At 38.4% G+C, this 12600-nt stretch overlaps 1 protein-coding gene across 4 annotated transcripts; it reads right to left on the minus strand.

The window, feature by feature from the left end:
* Positions 1-1021: 1021 nt before the first annotated feature.
* Positions 1022-9495, minus strand: LOC134820479 (uncharacterized). Of its 4 annotated transcripts, none has more exons than XM_063830865.1 (12): positions 9360-9495; positions 8949-9138; positions 8112-8217; positions 7556-7665; positions 5846-6011; positions 4481-4598; positions 4075-4326; positions 3722-3870; positions 2856-3244; positions 2385-2669; positions 1994-2133; positions 1022-1600 (listed from the first exon to the last, which is right to left on the minus strand). In XM_063830865.1, exons 1-12 carry the CDS (start codon positions 9479-9481, stop codon positions 1441-1443), a joined length of 2187 nt encoding a protein of 728 aa, XP_063686935.1. In that variant the 5' UTR covers positions 9482-9495; the 3' UTR covers positions 1022-1440. The 4 variants fall into 4 exon arrangements, with proteins under 4 accessions (XP_063686935.1, XP_063686938.1, XP_063686937.1 ...); XM_063830868.1 differs by having other exon boundaries at positions 4481-4595; positions 9360-9480; XM_063830867.1 differs by having other exon boundaries at positions 4075-4335; positions 4481-4595; positions 9360-9480.
* Positions 9496-12600: the final 3105 nt, after the last annotated feature.

The following is a 12600-nucleotide window of genomic DNA, read 5'->3' on the forward strand; positions in this document are numbered from 1 at the left end:
GGTTTTTAAGGCACCTGAATATGGCAATTTTGGGTTTTTTACCGAATTTCGTATAACATGCTGGCGCGTATTTTGCGCAAATTTCTTAAAAACCTCCACATAACTATTTCTTGTTCGTGCCATCTTTAACATTGAATTAGAATGATTTGAACTTAAATATACCTGCTGAACTACTTTCGATCATCGATGAGTCTTAATGCCCGAAAAACAATAAAGGGTTATAAAAGTAAAGGGGGTAAATAGTAAAGGGGGTAAATAATAAAGGGGGTAAATAGTATTGTGAATATAAGAGGCACGGTCATGCTTGCCAGCATTGTGATGTATATCTTTTAAAATGTTATTTCTATGACTTTTAAATTTTCAGGCACTCGTTGAACCCTACCATTTGCTTTAGTGGACGAAGAAGGAAACACAGCAGCTACATCTGGACTACTCCTATAATACAAGGGAGGGACAGTGTGTGACGATAGTTTCAACACAAACTCAGCTGAAGCTATCTGCAGGGTTTTTGGTTTTAAGTCTGGTGGTGGTGGATCAGATTTTTAAGAATTTTAAAAACTGTTTACCATATTTTGTCAAGCGTTGTTTATGATTGAACTTTAAGCATAATTTCGGGAGTTGACCGTTCGCCAATTAACTAATAAACTAATTTGACACCGCTTTTAGGATGGTTTCTGAGATCGAATTGGTGCGCGTCCATATCATTTCACATCTTTCGTAATCCGCATTTCTTATCGCAGCTATGGCTTTTTGTGTAATAATTAGCGTACCGTAGGATTAGGGACAAAAAATAAAACAGGAAATATTACTACGAGCAAATGTATAATGTGGTTGTTATTTCACAACGAACGGTGAATATGCGACACATGCGAATTTAAACATTGACTTTGAGGTAATATAAATATCATTGTTTATTAGTTGGACCAAAAATTGCCAACAATAATATACATCGTTGTCCACAATATTTGTAATTTACTTTTCCAATATCTCATTATTTATATATAATAAAGCGTATAAATAACTTTCATTGGTGGAATAAGCTGTGATGGTAGAATTGGAATAAAATACAAATTCTATGTCATACTGTCAATTGTGCATTTTAAACGTGTTTATCTTATCTGAATGATAATAATTCTCAAATTTGAAATGTTCTTCCTACTGTTATCAACCAATTTATCTCTCGATTTCTGTGCGACTGATTTCACTAACGTCTAAAAGTGAAATTATTTCACTAATTGAGTAATAGTGATCGTGTATCAGTCCTAAAACGCACCTTTCTGTAACTATGTATACAACTTACAAACGCATCAATATTCAACTATTTGATGAAAGTTCATAATATAAAATAAGAAAATGCCTCCGAAATTGTAAACATCTACCAGCATGTTTAATAAGATATTGCTACTGACTAAATGAGGGTTTCACGATAAAAATCTAAAACTATAACCAACAAATGCCCTGATCATCGTCCTTAGAACCACCTCTGATCATCTCGAACTGTTGCGGAGGAGGAGGGACGAGGGGAGGGGGAGCATCATCTCTCACTGCATTGCGATAACTCGTCCTGCCTCGCCTTGGAGCTGTACCATCTACATCTTCACTGTAAGAAGAGAAAGTGAGGGAGAGAGGGAGGGGAGGGAGGGAGGGAGGGAGGGAATGAGGGAGGGAGGGAGGGAGGGAGGGAGGGAGGGAGGGAGGGAGGGAGGGAGGGAGGGAGGGAGGGAGGGAGGGAGGGAGGGAGGGAGGGAGGGAGGGAGGGAGGGAGGGAGGGAGGGAGGGAGGGAGGGAGGGAGGGAGGGAGGGAGGGAGGGAGGGAGGGAGGGATTTCAGAAATAGTGAATCGGGACGTTAATGTCCGTATAAGCAGTGGATCCAGGGGACCTATGGTTAAACGAGTTCAACAAATTGAGAGCACGTCAAACGTTCGCAGGCAAATAAATAAATGCTGGTTAAAATCCGTGACCCAGAGCCAAACAAAACACCACGCACGTACCTGAGAACAGAACTATCAACGTCCGGTATAGACTCAGGAGAGGATATCTGAAGAGGGCTGGTACTGACTCGAGCAGGAGCCAGAGAGTCCGTGTAAGAACTAGCAGGAGGTGTGACCGGTCGTTTTAACTCTAGGTTAGCCTGAGCAGGGAGGATTAAACATTAAACATTAAACATTAAACATTAAACATTAAACATTAAACATTAAACATTAAACATTATACATTATACATTTATTATTTAGGTTAGCCTGAGCAGGGAGGATTATACATTAAACATTATACATTATACATTTTTATAGAGGCTTGTAGAGCTGATATCTTTGGACTTTGATGCAGTTAAAATGTTATTGCAAAGAACTAGTAGTTTAGTAGTAAGAACAAGAATGAAACCTTCTCGACTTTAGCTCGCCTAACTTGGTGCCTGTGTTGCCTGGCAACCTGGTGTCTTCCGGGGGGTCTGGCGTTGAATGTGGTGGTCTGCTGTTGCGGGCTGTAGGGCGGAGATTGCGGGTTGTCATGGTTATAAGCGGGTTGGATTTGCGGGTTGTCATGGTTATAAGCGGGTTGGATCAGCGGGTTGGAGGGCTGGTCAGGGTAGCTAGGATTGTATCTGTCAGATGGAGTTTGGTCAGGACTGTACATTGGTGACTGTTTCAGGTCCTCGTTTTGGGGTGCCTGATAAAGAGATGATAATTTATAATTCTGGAAAAGGAGAAGGTGTTATGGCAATTTTATGCTATATTAGCTATCGATCTTAGAATATTTTTCAGGTAAACTTCTTCATAACTAAATCAAAACACTCTAAAAACTTATTCACATATATTCTATAAACAAAATATTAAAATACATAAAAAGTATCACCTGTCCACCATAACGAGACGGGAAGGGATTGACAACGTTAACAGGAGCGAACTGAACGGGGGGCGACATGTCAAGAGGAGGTGGCACCCCCCTTCTGGATGACCGGAGATGAGACACATTGTTCTCGAAAAGGGGCGGAATATCAGGCGACGATAGTGTGTTTCCCTGGTTACCACGTGCCGTGATATCACGTGACTGGTCAAGAGGTGGCTCGTGATAAGGTAACTGATAAGAAGGATCGGATCTGGGGTAGTCTGGAACAGGAGGACGGGGTTGGTGACCAGAGCTGGGGTGACGTTGGGGGTAATGTCCGGGAGTGACGGGAGGAAATGAAGGTCGACGAGACATGTCCCTCGGATCACTCCTGACTGTTGGAGACGTGGCTGGTTCTGATAGAATTAAGTATTACCCAGAAGTTAATTTTATAATAGTACTAGAAAACCCGTGGTCACAGGGAGGAACCTAATAGTATTCTTTGGAAGTCAGTTTTAATCGTGTCAAAAAGTATTCATCCCCACCGAAGATACAACCAAATAAAATGTAGCTCGCACTGAACACAACGTAATTAGTAATTACCACAAAACCGATCAAAATGACGTTAAAACAATCCTCGTTACTATGGTAACTACGCAACTTCCTATTTTTCATCTAATTTGCACGTGGGCGGTCGTACAGTGAACGTACAGACAGCAGAAAGAATTCTCTGAATTATAGTAGAGATAGATGGGAACAGGAGTGAAAAGATTAATTGGAAGAAACTAAAATCATCTTCCGTTATTTCGGTTTAAGATCTCGACGCAGATACTACGACACACTAAGTTTAAGATATAATATCACCAATCTTACAAAAGCTCTGACGAACTAACCGTGGTTTCTATAAGTGTCTCTTTGAGACCTCTGTGATCTGAGACTCGTTCTGCCAGGAGAAGTGGGCTCTCCATCTACGTCTGATAGCCGAGGAGCTGGAGAAGAGTGGGGTCCTATAGGAGAGTGGGGTCCACCGTCTCTGTGACCACTGTAACAAGATGTGTGTCAACAGTCATCAAATGTAGAGCCTTGGTGTCACTGTCACAATGGTTTCTAAGGACAAACAACTCAGCTTCATCATACGATGCCCCCGTCCCTATCTCCCTATCTGATCCCCCAAGTACAAACGAAGCCTACAAATATCCCCTCCTCCATAGAATTAACAACCCCACGTGAGCCTGTATAGTGTTACCTATCTCTGCGAGGCAAGTTGGCGGATCCTCTCCTAGGTTGCGGAGGTTCAACGTCTCTCCTCTGTGACATGGCAGCCTGGTCCACTAAGTCACGTGGTCTTGATTCTGGGTCACGTGGTCTGGATTCTGAGTCACGTGGTCTGGATTCTGAGTCACGTGGTCTGGATTCTGAGTCACGTGGTCTGGATTCTGAGTCACGTGGTCTGGAGAGAGATCTCTCGCTGTGCGGGTGTGCAGAACCCGGCCCCGAACTGAAATCACTGATCAGTGTGCATCAGAAAACGGTTTCAGTGAAATATAACATGTTCAAGTAATGACGGTCGCTATGACAGTTGCTATTATGCTGGGGAATACATCACAAACTTGCTATCAACGGAACCAGTAAGATTCCCTCACTAATTTTACCTGTAAGCAGTATCTTCACTGATGTTTTTAGACTTGACACTGGATTCATTCCTGTACTTGTCTGATCTGGGATGAGGCGCTGCCGAGGAGGAGCCGTCTCTAAAGTTTAGCTTACCTGCTGTAAGTGTGGTTACTATGGTTACTATGGTTACTATGGTTACTAAGGTAACTGTGGTTACTATGGTTACTGTGGTTACTATGGTTACTAAGGTTAATGCGGTCAACTTAGTACAAACCTCAGTTGGTCAACAGAAACAACGCATAATATCCCGGGTCATATGGTAACTATTATACAGTTATAGAGTTATAGCGACAGCAGAACTTGCACAGAACTGGCAAGGAATTCTGAATTTTATAAACCGCGGGTTTTGTTCTGCAAATCACGGGATTTGTTCTGTAAAATGCGGGATTCATACTGCAGTTCCTTCATAGTTAAGTTTCATACGAGACACTTAACCAACAGTAAAATATTAAACAAGATGTCAAACAGAGCACCTTTTCGACCAAAAGTAATCATATTAACATACAACTGAATCAGAACTCGATCATCAACAAGAAAATATTCATAATTTCTGGTAAGTCGCTTGCAAGTGAATGAATACAAGTATTTTGATTCTTTGTTACATTCCCAGGATTTGCGTAATTCTTTGTAACAAGAGATGTTACATATGGTTACTATGGTTACAAGACATGCTACCTTTGGTGGGTGGGACAAGTACAAATGCTTCTTTCCCGGGGTTTATGATAACATGAGGCCAGACAACTTCTTCTTCTACAAACATATTACCATGGTAACAGTGCTATATATAGCATCATGTTACCATGGTAACAGTGCTATATATAGCATCATGTTACCATGGTAACAGTGCTATATATAGCATCATGTTACCATGGTAACAGTGCTATATATAGCATCATGTTACCATGGTAACAGTGCTATATATAGCATCATGTTACCATGGTAACAGTGCTATATATAGCATCATGTTACCATGGTAACAGTGCTATATATAGCATCATGTTACCATGGTAACAGTGCTATATATAACATCATGTTACTATGGTAACAGTGCTATATATAGCATCATGTTACTATGGTAACAGTGCTATTTATAGCATCATGTTACCATGGTAACAGTGTTATATATAGCATCATGTCACCATGGTAACAGTGCTATGTACAATTTGGGTAGATCACAACCAATCATATTGATAATTGGGAATTCTTACGGAGTATAGATGTATAAATATTCAAAATTGGTATAATTCACTTGGGGTCGAAGGGGATCGGTTCAGAAACAGAGATGTTGTGTAACAGTCTCTATAGATTACACTAAATAAAATATTATAAAAGAAGCTACAAACCTCCCATTGACTCCTCAGAACCGAGCCCGCTTTTACGGGATCTCCGCGACACAGCTATACACAATATAATCACAAAGACGAGGAGAGCAGAGCCTGCCATGAGATTCAGCAGGGAGTTCTCGAAATCTAGGCTCTTATCTTCCTGCCGAGCTACCCCTATATACTCCTGGCAGTAAATAATTGTTATTTTCATTAACCAAATCTAGTTATATTATGTTGCGTGATGAAGTGTGCCGATAAGAGATGGGTCTAGCAATTTTGTAATTAATATAATTAAAAGAGTGCGTAGTCAGCGATATAGCAATATAATATAGTGAGTTGAGACTCAGATAGCTAAGGTTAAATAATAAGAATGCATTATACAGCTGCTATTTGTTTGGCGTCCTTATTCGTCAGGCTTATAATAATGTTTATTTCGTCTATTTACCACCGATCAGTGGTAAACATATTTGCAACTAATCCCAGAAATTATTGAATTTTGATAGTTTTCCAGAACTTTCTCTCTTAGCATTACAAAGTTGCTTAAAGCCATGTGCTGCAAGAAAAATGCTTAAAATGTTGTGTGAACACACCGTGAAAATACAAATTATTAAAGTGGTTGAACTAAATCATAACATGGCTAATAAAAGATGATTTTTTTCACCATATTGCTTCAATAACTATGCAGCCCCTCGTGAGGCGTGAGGCGAAGGCGAGTATTAAAGGTGACCACTCTAGAGTTTGCAGCTAACCCAAATAAAGCGTGAGGCGACTGCCGACTATACTAGAGTTTGCAGCTAACCCAAATAAAGCGTGAGGCGACTGCCGACTATACTAGAGTTTGCAGCTAACCCAAATAAAGCGTGAGGCGACTGCCGACTATACTAGAGTTTGCAGCTAACCCAAATAAAGCGTGAGGCGACTGCCGACTATACTAGACTTTGCAGCTAACCCAAATAAAGCGTGAGGCGAACGCGAGTATTAAAGCGCAAACTAACGGAGAGAGGTTTATTATGTTTCCTTTTTGAAGGAACGCCGCTGCGTTCTCCCGGTGATATACTCTTCTGTGGTTATTTGAAATATTATATATTTTGTATATATTATATTATGACAATAACTCACAACTTATATTTTTTGTTAAATTTTGAGATTAATTTGTAGATGTCAACCTCGCCCGAAGTGGGAAGATTGTTAACAACCTGTTCAATGTAAACACTACTATAGATCCGTGTTTACAATTTACATGTTCATTGTATAAAATTAACATAATTGGAAACAAAGTAACTGAATGTTATCTAAACCAGGTCTCAGAGCAAAAGATTTTATGGACTATTTATTAATATTTATTTATTTAAAATTATAATTATGTCTCAGCAACCAAGAGTTTTAGGATGATTTTACTGCCTCAATGTTAGAAGTTGCGAGTCAACTTTTTTTTTCTCAAGCTAATTCTATTCGATAATAATTTTTGCACTATTACATTTTGTGATTTCGTAGTCGCACCGCAAGGTTCACTTTTGACTTATGGAGCACCAAGAATCAAGAACATCTAAGAATAAGGCAAGAGGTAAAGACTAAGGTTTAGCAAAACACATTTAGAATCACAATGATAAGACGAATGTGATATGGATAAGGATGGATAAGGCCCAACTTTTTAATATAATTTAAGAAAGGACTAAAATAACAAATCAATCAATATCTTAAGAAGTGAGCATTAAAAAAGAAACAAACCTTGAGGTTAACAACTCCACTAATTACACAAACTGCTGCTAACAGCAACACTGCTGTTCCCATAGCAACATGGTTTGGAACGTAGTTCAGTCTCGACTTCAGCGACGCACCTGACAAAATCACAATTTTACAAATTCAGTTATGATAACAAATTATCTCAGTCAGCGGCTGATAGATAAAAAGGCACGACTGTAAGAATGTATTGATTTTATATTCTGAACCCCTGCCTCCCTCCCCCTCCCCCCTCCATACTTCTCTACTGATCCAGTTCTACTCCTTCATATTAAGGATGGTAATTAAAAGACGGCGACTATTATAAGTCAATACACGCTAACACATTACGATGAAATGTTGGAGTATCTGCAATGAAGAGAATATACAGCTCTCGGCTTTCTGATATAGAGCAGACGACAAATCTCTAGCTCGGCTTTCTCTAAGCGGAGTTTGAGTCGCCCCCTCCCCCAAGTATACGATTAAGAGAACATAACTACAGATTTATCATTACCTGGGAATGATTAGACACTATAAAAGTATAAACAAGAATATATTTACTGACCTTTACAACACGACTGTAGCACAATACAACCCCCCATAAACTGTATCACTAGAATTAAGAGCAGAAGAATTCCACACCAACTGTGTAGTGAGTAGAGATGTGTTTTCTGAGGAGAAGTTGTTAAAAAGTTGTTAAAAATGTATTAAAAATGTATTAAAAAGTAATTAAAAAATTATTAAAAAATCATTTAAAAGTAATTAAAAGATTATTTAAAAGTTATTAAAAAGTTATATTAAAAGGTCATTATAAGATTATTACAAATTGTTAAAAGGTTATTAAAACTACATTTGTATCTGATACATTTATGAAGGAGTCATCTGATACAGCGCATTTATTGTGTCTAATTAATTTATTGTGCAGAATTACAACGATATTATAAATTATTATCGGCGTAAATTATCATTTTTAATTAGGAAATTAATTTTATTGTGTATTAGAGGATCAAGAAATACCTCAAACAAAACTTACGAATTATCTAACATGGATGATTTAGAATTTAACTCTTTCGAATCGAAAGTCAACTAATTTTTTCAGTCCCATGGACTGGGTTTTATTTTTGCAATGATGATGTTCATAATATATAACCTGTAATACTATTCTGTTATATTTATTGTGTCTAACAATATTTTATTCCCGAAAACTTTATCCCGGTGCCAACAACCATAAAGAAAGTTGGAAAATTACTAGCGTTACCCATGGTAATGTGAGTTGTATTGTTACCATGGTAATGTGAGTTGTAGTGCTACCATGGTAATGTGAGTTGTAGTGTAACCATGATAATGTGAGTTGTAGTGTAACCATGGTAGTATTACCCATGTGACCCAAAATAAAACTCACATTATTCTCAGACTTGTAGCTGATGATAAGGATAAGTCCCGCAATACCAAACAGTAAAGACAAAGTGTTGAAGATGGAGTGGGTAATCCTGGCACAGTGCCGAGAACTGGGACACACGCGCACTAGCGCGATACCCTGCGCGAGCAGGTACGTGAACGCGAACATCATCACTATTCCGTGTAGGTACACTCTGCGGGTATTCAAATTATATAGCGGAATTCAAAGACAAATCAGGCCCTATTGAATAATGAAAGTAAAATCTAAGATTAATCTAAGTTAAGACTCGCAGCATGTTTATATAATTTATAACTATATAAGTCCACACAGAAAAAGCTAAAATTATATTTGACTGAATTACTTGAATAAATTAACAAATAAATATATTTATTAACTAAATAACAAAAGACTCACAGCATGTTATCTCCAGTGAAGTTATCAGTATGAAGAGATAGGAGCCAGTAGATCATGATAGCAGTGGGAATAGTCACTATCACCTCGAACATAAGGAACATACATACCCTCTTAAACGACATGTCTGATGGAATGTTTGTTAAAACGTACATCAGTACATTTTAAAGCCGTAGCGATTTTCTATACGCATATCAAAAATCAAATGGGTAACTAAAACAGAAATAAAATTACAGAAGTTTTAAATGTTTTGTCAATAAACGAACTTTTATGGGTGTTTCTAATAACCAGGGTCACGTAAGTACATTAGTAAACAGTAGTTACTGCGGCACTGCACTGCCACTTTCAGCTAACAGAACGATTTTGTTGGGAAAACAAACATTTAATCAAGGTAAAATCCACTATGAATAGTCGCGTCTAATTGTTAATACTTAAATAGTAAACGCTTTAATTTAGTTTAGCGTTTAATTTTTGTATTTCAACTGCAATAGTGAAGTCTCGGCCGTAGGCACGGGTTACACTAGTAGCTTTATCAGTTTAAAGGATCGGATGAATCAATTCCCAAATTCCAAATAAAATAATGTCAACGGTGAGCCTTACAAGCTTATACTTGCTTACTTATCGTGATGTTTAAATAAATCGCTTTAGTATCGTTACATCATCTAATATGCACATTACACACGCAATATAACGTAGAGTAAAGTCGGATCTACATAGTGAATCTCTTGAAATAGCAGATAAATCTGGGAGCAACTAAAGGGAGGGCCGGGGGGGGGGCGGGGGGGGGGGGGGGGGGGGGGGGCCGGGGGGGACAACGTGTAATGTTAGTTGTAATATTAAGTGTAATATAAAGTGTAATGTAAAGTGTAATTTAAAATATTAGTACAGGGAAATCCGTCTGAAAAAATCGATCTGCTGACACACGAAGCTTACAAAGGATTTTTGACGTTTTTGAGTCCTAATAGGTGCCCTCTATGGCTGACCAACTTTTCCAAACTTTTCCACGTGGCTTAAGGCCACTTTTTGCCACTTTACCACTTTTTACCACCTTTCTTGTTTGTCGAATATCTTTAGTTGTGAACATCGTAAAAGGTTGCGAATCAATCGAGTGTGTTCATATTATCAGGAAGAAAAACTTTTGTAGAAACAATTTTTACGTCAGATAATAAGTTAATTGGATAATTATCAATTAACCAATTAGCAAAATTCTAAAAAATTTTTATTGGCTAAAAATGATCGGAATAGCTTGAAACACGGAGAAAAGTAGTTTTTAGAAAAAATTTGAAAATTGTTCACTTACATTTTTTTTTCGAGACTTGGAAAAATTTCGAAAATTCAAAATATTTTTTTCCGCCAAAAGTGATCAAATTGCATGAAAAGCGGAGAAAAATGATTTTCAAAAAAACTTAGTCAATTTTTCGTTTCAAGAATACTTAAATCACCAATATTTGTAGTTGGAGTTCAGTAAATCTCGGCAGATTTTAGTAATAATCAGGAATTACTAACTATAAGTGGAAAGGTCTGAAACTGAAAAACGTTAAGTTTAACCATACGATCGCGATATAAGAGTTTCATAACTAATTACAATACAGCCTTATCGATTTTCGCAGAAACTGCACCAATGGCACAGTCAAGATCGAAACGATAGCCTGCTGTACTGTCATTTTATTGATTTCAATGATGTGGGGTTAAGATAATCACATTTGTAATAAATAAAACCTCTCTGTACCGTCAATTGTGCTAATCTAAACCGGCCTACCTGTATTACCAGACCTCTTCTTTTCCTCAACAATCAAACCGAGTTGTTCATATCGCATTTGGTGGGTGATGTAAATTAAGTAGTAATACATATCGAGCTATATTCAATCACAATACGACACAATGCAACACGTGTATATTATATTATGGCCCTTAATGAGGTATATGAAACGTTCTATACCGTACACTTCTCGTTTCTCCCGTGAGAGGCCCGATATGGAGAGGTTTTAAAGTTTATCACGAAAACGTCTACTTGGTCTCATGGCTCTTTGACAGCTCAAAGAAGGCAAGAAAAGACCAGAAAGCTTAGAATGTCAACTCGCAAGAGCGGGCTACCGGACAACTGAACCCAATTTAGACATTTAGATTAACCCTAACTCTAACCCTAACCCTAACCCTAACCCTAACCCTAACCCTAACCCTAACCCTAACCCTAACCCTAACCCTAACCAATTAAGCTGATTGGTTAGTGGGAACTAGGTTCAATTGGGTTCAGTTCTCAGTCTTCGATCTGTCCCACATTAATCCCGAGCTGATCATCATGGGCCCCGAATATCCTGCGGGAAGAACCTGTATTTTTACTTCACGACGTCCGGATTTCAAACCAACATCCTCAATAACATTAACAATCCTTCCTGATCAGGATCTGTCTCTATTAGCAATTTCCAAAATATCCTGACTCTCGTGGAACATTTCACTGAATTAATTATTACCGGTTCTTTACTACCCCTTGCCCGACACTGTGCTCGTATCTAAATCTTACCCTTTCCCGTATGTTACCCTTGTTGATTTTACTTTTAGCCGACCCTGACATATGGGGGTGATTTGAGGTATCCCGCAAATGAAGCGGTATGCAGTACAATACAAAACAGTCACAGTAGTTGTTGGAAGGTGTATTTACACTTGCTTCCTGGACCTGGCTGTTCCTCAGTTTCCCTGATCTGTTCTTGCCCTTCTTCGAACTGTAAATGAGCCATGAGACCAAGTAGACGTTTTCGTGATAAACTGTAAAACCTCTCTATACCGGGTTTCTCACGGTATAAAGCGTTTCATAAACCTCATTAAGAGCCATATAATATACACGTACTGTGTCGTATTGTGATTGAATATAGCTCGATATGTATTACTACTTAGTTTACATCACCCACCAAATGCGATATGAACAACTCGGTTTGATTGTTGAGGAAAAGAAGAGGTCTGGTAATACAGGTAGGCCGGTTTAGATTAGCACAATTGACGGTACAGAGAGGTTTTATTTATTACAAATGTGATTATCTTAACGCCACATCATTGAAATCAATAAAATGACAGTACAGCAGGCTATCGTTTCGATCTTGACTGTGCCATTGGTGCAGTTTCTGTGAAAATCGATAAGGCTGTATTGTAATTAGTTATGAAACTCTTATATCGCGATCGTATGGTTAAACTTAACGTTTTTCAGTTTCAGACCTTTCCACTTATAGTTAGTAATTCCTGATTATTACTA

The sequence above is a fragment of the Bolinopsis microptera genome, chromosome 9 (genome assembly GCF_026151205.1).
Source record: "Bolinopsis microptera isolate Bmic1 chromosome 9, MBARI_Bmic_1.0, whole genome shotgun sequence".
NCBI lineage: Eukaryota > Metazoa > Ctenophora > Tentaculata > Lobata > Bolinopsidae > Bolinopsis > Bolinopsis microptera.